This window comes from Antrostomus carolinensis, unplaced genomic scaffold, assembly GCF_000700745.2.
Source record: "Antrostomus carolinensis isolate BGI_N321 unplaced genomic scaffold, ASM70074v2 scaffold33445, whole genome shotgun sequence".
NCBI classification, from domain to species: Eukaryota; Metazoa; Chordata; class Aves; order Caprimulgiformes; family Caprimulgidae; genus Antrostomus; species Antrostomus carolinensis.
The window spans coordinates 1-8,235 of record NW_010316257.1 but is presented as its reverse complement, the minus strand read 5'-3'; the positions used below and the strand labels follow the sequence as shown (position 1 = coordinate 8,235).

Here is an 8,235-nt window from a genome sequence, read left to right as displayed (position 1 = left end):
TGCCAGCCAGACCAAGAGACTGAACAGCAGCAGTGAGGTGGTTGAAAGGCCAGAAGAAAACGGACACCAGAGTAAAAGGCTGAAGAGAGATGCAGATGAGGAGGACGCAGAGGATCAGAATAAGAAGTTACCCAAAAGGAAGATTGTGTTATTGATGGCATATTCAGGGAAGGGCTACCATGGGATGCAAGTATGTGGTTTGGCAAAACAATGCAGCCTGCCTCTTTTTTTGAGGTCTTTTAAGTGTATAACTGTAGTCATAATGATTGAGTAGGGAAGCAGCTGCAGCTTGAAAAGCTGGGGCAGGAACAGGGCTTGTCTGGATTCAAATGGCTTGGTAGTAACTTGAATAAAAAATGTCAATGGTACCCCTCTGATATTTGATGATTCTAGATTCTGAGCCTGTCTGTAGTATAGAGCATCAACAGAAGATTTTTCAAAGACTGTGCTGCAGACAAGGCTCTTGAGGAGACTGAAAGCACAGGCACTGCAGTTCTGTCAAAGCCTGAAATGTTGCTTCATGATCCCCTTCATGATCAACCAGTGCTCCAGCTTCTGGTTGAAGCTTTACATTTCAAAGCAGCTGGGCTGAGTTATCTCTAGGTTAGACTTCAAGTTGTCTCACTATGTTGTGCAAAATACGCAGATTCTGGAGAACTGAGCTGCCTATTTGAAGGAAACAAAATTGCATCTATGTTGCTGTCTCTTGTACTTTTAAAAAGATTATCTGTACTTGAAGGTGTCAATTGCCCTGTTTCTGATGCCCTCTCATGGGACGGCTCACAGCAGTTTAGAAACAGGAAAACTGTGAAAGACTTCTGTGTTTGCATGTGGAAGCAAAGGGATGGTGCTTTGTTACAGCACCAGCGTAGGAGCAGTGCCCCAGCACCAGCCCTGCCACAGTACTGGCAGCAAGAGGATGATTTTGCTCCATCTGCTGCTCCTCTCAGTGCACTGCAAGCTCCATACACGCTCTGAAGTGTACTTCAAAAGCCCCATGGGATAATTGATCAGATTAATTAATTGCACACAGACAGGGAAGGGAGTCTTTCATGCTTATGCAGCAAAGTGGGTTTGTTCACCAGCAACAGACCTGATGCTTATGGGCACATCCGTGTAAGTGCCTGTCAGCTTTACTGCTCTGGTGACTGAATGGTGCGTGTCGAGGCTGTGGGCTCTGCAGCCTTACACACAAGGGGAGCTCTGCATTTCTGTTATTGTTCATCTGTGAGTTGAATGCAAAAGAGACCAGAGAAAACCATAGTCTGTGTAACACAACAGCTCAGGTGAACTGAGCCAAAGAACCCAATCTCATTTCAAGAAGCAGAATGTGCAGAGGCTGGGACTTGCAGGCGCTGGAACAGTATTTCATTGGTGCTGTTTCATGCAGTTGAAGGCATCATCAAACAATTCCATTGCAGAAGTACTGCACGGTGGAACTAGAAATGATCCTTTACTTGCAATAACAATAAAAGGTAAATCAGAATGTAGAAGTTTTATTAACACTCTCTGGTAAAGTATAGTTAATTTTGTTAGAGAATGGCACTGCTTTCAGGGCTGTGAAGGGAAGACTAAAAGAATTTCACAACAGTTTTTGACTAAGAACATTTTTCAGTTACCATCTTCAGTTATCCAATTATTACTATTTGTTCTGTTTATTTTTACTATCTATCTTCTTTTAGAGGAATGTGGGATCTTCACAGTTCAAGACAATTGAAGATGATTTAGTATCTGCCCTAGTTCAGTCAGGCTGCATCCCAGAAAACCACGGGGAAGATATGAAGAAAATGTCTTTCCAGCGGTGTGCTCGAACAGATAAGGTACGTTGGTCAGGGTCTGTGCTCTCATAACTGGTGTACCCCTGCCAGTGCTACTGGGATCAACTGGAAAAGCATTGTCTAGAATGAGATCCAATAGCAAATACTGTTGGCAGTGAATGTTGTTGGAAACTTCTCCTTTCATCCTCACTAAACTTAAGCACAAGCAAATATTTAGAAAGCGCAGGATATTGATTAGATGGTGTTTGTAAAGCGGGTGCTTCAAACTTAAACCTTGTCTGTTTGCATTTCTGTCACATTCATTTGCTTCAGCCTCCCAACCTGCTGCTATTCCTCATTCTTGTTGCTGCCTGGTTGATGTGGAGCTCAAGAGTTCAGCTGCATCTCAGTTGGATTTACACCTGCCATAGTGGAGTTCCAAGTCTGAACTGGATTTCATGGCTGACATTATGTACACGGAATTTCTTTTCAGTTGGTGCTTTACTTAATAGCAGTCAGATACAGTGAGATGTCATGGAAGGCAGTGCAATGTTCTGCTAAGATTGGTGAGGTGCTGTATGCCTCTATAGCACCAGCAGGTCTTCCAGGAATACTCCTGACCTGGATTTCTGCCTGTGGCCTTGCCTTTGCCTTGCTTCAGCCTGAAATGACCAGTGAGAAAAAGGAATAAACTTGTTCTTCAGCTATTTCAATTCTGCAAGTGCTATCGCAGAGCTTCCAACGTACATAATTATGTGTGTGTGTGTTTATGGTTTTTATAGGGTGTGTCTGCAGCTGGACAGATTGTGTCGCTAAAGGTCAGGCTAATAGATGACATCTTAGAAAAGATCAATAACCATCTTCCTTCTCACATCAGAATTCTGGGTAAGGATACTGGAATGGGCAGAGAAAATGTTTTCAAACAGGAGCTTTCTCATGTAGAAGGTGTCTCCCTTACTATTATAATTTTACTCATAAGAGGTTTAGTTTTAACATGAATCTGTATGTTTCTGTTAGTTTGAACTGGTGGTCCTATAAAATAAATCTCTATGTTTTGATCGTATTTTATTTAAAAAATATTATTTCTGGAGGAGTGAAATCACAATAAGATTGTAACCTACTGATTTAAAAACCTAATGTCACTTTTAAAACAAGGTCTGAAGAGAGTCACTGGAGGATTCAACTCCAAGAACAAATGTGATGCCAGAACCTACTCTTACATGCTGCCAACATTTGCCTTTGCCCATAAAGACCATGATGTGCAAGAAGAGGTTTATCGACTGGACAAAGGGACCCTTGAAAGAGTCAATAAACTGCTTGCATGCTATAAAGGAACACACAACTTCCACAACTTCACATCTCAGAAGGGACCCAGGGACCCCAGTGCCAAGCGGTACATCATGGAGATGTACTGTGGAGAGCCATTTGTGAGGGAAAACATGGAATTCGCAGTGATCAGAGTGAAAGGTCAGAGTTTCATGATGCACCAAATAAGGAAGATGATTGGGCTGGTGATAGCTATTGTGAAAGGTTATGCTGCCGAGTCTATCATGGAGCGCAGCTGGGGAGAGGAGAAAGTAGATGTCCCCAAAGCTCCAGGACTCGGGCTGGTTTTGGAAAGAGTACACTTTGAGAAATACAACAGACGTTTTGGAAACGATGGGCTGCATGAGCCGCTGGAGTGGACAGAGGAGGAGGAGAAGATTGCTGTTTTCAAAGAGCAGTATATCTATCCTACCATCATCAACACAGAAAGGGAGGAGAAATCCATGGTGAACTGGCTAAACACCCTCTCCATTCATGATTTCAACTCTTCTGCTGTTGGCATTCAAGCTAACAACAAAAATTCAAAGGTAATTGAAGCCATTATTTTATCCAGTGGAAGCTGTCAGGTTGAAGTGGCTATTCCCTTACTAACGTTTTTGTTTTCCATGAATATGCCATGGAAGATGGTAGTCATCTGGCGTATGAAATGCATATTATCTTTTCAGTCTTTGAGCACTTGATGATAGTGGAACAAGCTGTACAAAGTGTTATTTTTGCAGGGTTTTGCATGGGGCAGGTGAGGGAGGGAGGAAGGAATGCTTTAAAGCACAAGTCAATTTGCAGAATCATAAACTCAACAGAAAGTGTGGACACGTTACCAACGTTTGCTTTGTGAAGCTCTCTGAGAGACCTGTTTTCAGGTTGTCAATTTCTCTTTAAATACTTGCTGGCTTTCTGTATTCTCTGATTTTGGGCTACTTCTCATTTTGTGTAATGCCCTGTTCACTAGATAAGGTTTGGAATCAGGGGGAATTTAGGACCAGCTTTTCAAGTAAATCTACCGTGAGCTCAAAATGGGTTATCAGAGTAACTCCTCCTGAGTGAAATGGAATGTTGCAGAATCTGATTTCTGACAACAGGAACTGCTGTCAGCTGAAATAACATAAAAGTGTAGAATACATTTTTAACCAAAAGAAAATTACAGTTTAAGGTGAAGAATGTTTTTTTTTTTTTTTTCCTGGTTGAGATGTAGAATAGCCTCACAAGAAAAGAGTGGAAAGATGTTTGGGGTGTGCTAGAAGTAGGTTGGAAACCAGGTGAGGAAGCTTGAGTCAAACTCACAAAATATTTCTTTAAATTGACAACCACTGAAGTGACTTAAAATAAACAGTGTTTGACTGGACAAGTCCATGATCAACCTGACCTAACTTTGAAGCTTGAGTGAGGGGTTGGACTTGATGACCTAAAGATACCTTAAAAGTTCTGTATGTAATTCAGATTTTCTTGGTCAGAGGGCTGGCAAATCCTTGAAGGACGAATGATGGGCAGGGCTAAAAGTTCTGTGTAATGCAACTCAGAAGAAAATAACAACCTTTTTCATTTAATGGTATTTTTAAAATCAGCTTTATTTGATGTAGAGAATGATCCTGCTCTGATGAATGTTAGCTTTAATCCTGTCTCTGCCATTTTTTGTTTGAGTATGAGAAAAAGTTTCAACATATAAAATAAAATTTACAGCCTTGTTGAATAGTACAGGCAAGATACCAGAAATTTCTCAGGGTTATTTTTGTACTTGTGATAATTGTTTTTCTGAAGTGTAGTGCTGTATGAGGACATTTGTGACAGGAGATTATGACAAATGCCACATTAGTTTGGTTCAATGGGACCCGAAGAGACTAAGTGGTGCAGAGTCCTTACCTGGCTCAGTGGTCTCGATGATAATGTTGACAGGACGGAGTGCTGACAGGTTCAGAATCAGTGATGTATTGTTAGCAGGAGGCAGGTCTGTTTGCTTTAGATAAACTCGACCAAATACGGTTTTGGCATCATAGTTAGCACGAGCTGTCTGGAGAAGGATAAATAAGGGATGATATGACAAACTCCTTTGAGATTTTGCAGGCTGTTTGCACTTCAATGAGCTGTGCTTGCTGTTATGAAGGCAACTGTCTAAGCCTCTCAGAATTTGTTTTGTAGTAGGATATTAAATTGTCAGTGTTAAATTCCTGGGATTTGGGGGTTTATGTGTTTTCAGCAAGTGGTGGTGAGTTAAAAAAGGAGTAACTACAAGCATATTGTCAGATTAACACTTCTTTGTAAAATCCTTCGATGCCAATCATTTCAGTCAAAATACTTGCTTCAGAAAATTACATAAACACCACAAATTTTTTGCACCATATTGACTTACTCCCGAAGGAGTGGCTCCCAGTAAAGAACTCAGACTTCAATTTCCTTGTAAATTGCTAACATTTGTAGTATTTCCCTAATATTACTCTGTACAACTGACTTCATTTTTAAACAAGTTCTAGTGAGCCCTTGCCTATCTCTAATACAGTTTGGACATAAATTCTCTGCAGCAGACAAACAAAATTGACAAATCTGGCTTTAGACAATGGAACAAACTTAACTTTTGAGGGACTTGCATGAAAAAAAAAAAAGCACTAGTTAACTTGTCTCATGTGCATTTATTTTAAACATCAGCATTCCGGGCTATTACTCCAGTTTTAAGTTTCTCACATACTACATGTTGTAATCATGCAGTTGTAAATATAAATGGGAAGAAATTTCTTCTGCTGGTGACTGTAATCCAATGTACAGGTTTTTTTGCTACAAGAAGCATAATTTACCATCTTGGAAGTTGGGATCTAGCCTTGTTTTCTTTTACTTTTGGAGAAGTTTAAAATCAATGGGGTTGATTTAGGTCAGCCTCTGGATGTAAATGAAATGCTGACAAACCATTTTCTATTTTACTTTACAGAACAGCAGTGATCTCGAAGGCAGTGATGGTTGTGGTGATGATTCCGACTGAGCCAGTAAGTGGCTGGATGTGGGACCCTTACTGCTTGAAATTCCCTTTGTCTACAAAAAAAGTGGCCTTTCTAAATCCAAGAATCCAGTAAAACAGGGATTTGTGTGCCTGCCAAACAAGAACCGGATGCCGAGGAGAAACTGGGTGGGCAAAACAGTGCCAGTAGGAAATGGAAAAGAGGCTTTTATACCACTGACTGATTGGCTTGACTGGTATCATACTTGAAAATAGTGTAACGAGAAAGAAGCTTTCTGAAAAAAAAATCTTGTAATGCAGGATATCTTAATTGCTATTTGAATAATGTTTTTATTATATGTTTACCTGGAAAATAGTATTTTAAATATGTATGATCTCTACATAGTAAAGATGGGGCAAATCATTTTAATATACTCTTTTTCTCATTATTATCATGAAGTTACAAATCCATGAACTTTTGATTTATTATTATCATTATTTTCTTCAGCTTTACTTAACCTGATCTCTAAACACCATTAAGCTTTTATTTTCCATGTCATCCATGACTTCCCTGTGGAACATGCATGGGTTAGGAACTCATTATCATGCTGAAAGCTTGTGAATTCTTTTGGTATTGGAACAAATTTTCTGTTTTCTAAAGCTTTCCAAGTCTAAAAGAAATGATTCCTTACTCAGTGAGAGGTCTTAATTTTGGAACATGGACTGAGCCATGTATTTCAAGATGAGACCTTTTATTTGGGAGGTGTCATCCTCCCAGTATCGCCCGCATGCTCGGGCAGACTCAAGAAAGTAGTTCCACAGCTACGTGTTTAATTGGCCATTTACTGCCTGAGGTGTCATTTCACAGACCTGTAGTGGAGACGTGAGGAGAAGATGTAAATGAATTGTTAGGACTGCAATTCGCAGTGTGCCGCCGTGAATGTTGTAGTGTTGCCTGTGGTGGATCACTAAATGTGTTGCTGCTGGTTTAGTATTTCTGGTTTTAGTGGAAACTAACTAGCCATCTGCTAGATTGGGGGTTGAATCAGTTTAGCATGTGCGAAAGGAGCGGTGCTGACTTCCTCTGGGCTTTAATCAACTCTGCCTTCGCTCTGTGTGTGTGTGAACTCTTAATTCCCATCAAGCTGCTCAGAACAGAGGAGTGTGTGCACCCATACAGGAAGCACTTGTCTGAGGACTGTGTTCCTTTGGGAATAGATGTTCTGTGTTTTGGGGATCTGCATACTCTGGAGTTCTTGCTCTCCTTTCCCCAACTATGGTTTGACTTCTGGTTCTTGTTTCCAACTCTCTGTGGAGGTTGTGGAAGAAAAAAACAAGTAAAGGCAGCAGCCTTCCTGCCCCCCCTGCCAGTAGGACACTTTTGGAAGGGGTGGAACAAGCCTCTCCAAGCATTTGGGTATGAGTGCCTGATACGCTTCCCCAGCTGGGTCTGTATGGAGATGTGCTTTGTAATACAGTAGTTATTGAATATGAGGAGTGAACTCTTTGCTCCTTCATTCAGTGGTTTCTGGCCAAAGCCTCTCATTTTATGGCTGCTTCTGGAATTAGTTGGGGGGGTTTTTTGCCAGAGCACAACTGTCCCTTAAAAAGGGATTTACTTGTTTATTTTATCTGGGCTTTAAATGGTGCTTTTTATTTTATCATGAAGGCCTTGCTCTATTTTTATCAGAGCAAATGTGTAGAAGTGTTCTGGAGAGGGACTCTACTTAGATTTTCATTTATATCCCTTGCTGGATCATACTATCGACCTAATCTCCATTAATCTTCTATCCAAAGCTCGTGCTTTCTTTCCCTTTCAATCCGAGAACAATACCTTTATTTACCATAATAAAAACTGACATTATCTCAGTTGAAATCAATGAGAGTTTCTATTTAAAGCCTTTGGAGATAACAAAATAATAATAATAAAGGGTATTTCTTACCTCTTGGTATGCATGCTCTTTTATTTCATGGGGATTAGTAATTTGGTATTTCAGTGCCCATTTCAGGGCAGGAGCTGAATAAAACAATATAAGAGCTGTGGTTTAAGCTCCGGACTTGACTCTGTGACGGCGCCGCTGTGTGACTGTGGGACAGAGGCCCGCAGGGACGGCGCCGGCTGCACCAGGCCTACAGCGGCCGGGTAACGCCTCAGCCCGCACAGCCCCGGCCTTGCCCTGGGCCGGGCCCGCACTCGGATCTCCGCGCAGGCGGCCCGCGGTCGGGCTGTGG

General features: G+C 41.2%; 1 protein-coding gene across 1 annotated transcript; it reads left to right on the top strand.

The window, feature by feature from the left end:
• Positions 1–4: 4 nt before the first annotated feature.
• Positions 5–6,488, top strand: PUS1 (pseudouridine synthase 1; the record flags this gene model as incomplete). The annotated part of the gene is made up of 5 exons (XM_010168231.1): positions 5–190; positions 1,683–1,820; positions 2,540–2,642; positions 2,913–3,610; positions 5,998–6,488. Coding segments are annotated over 5 exons (1,176 nt in total), but the record flags the coding sequence as incomplete, so codon positions are not given.
• Positions 6,489–8,235: the final 1,747 nt, after the last annotated feature.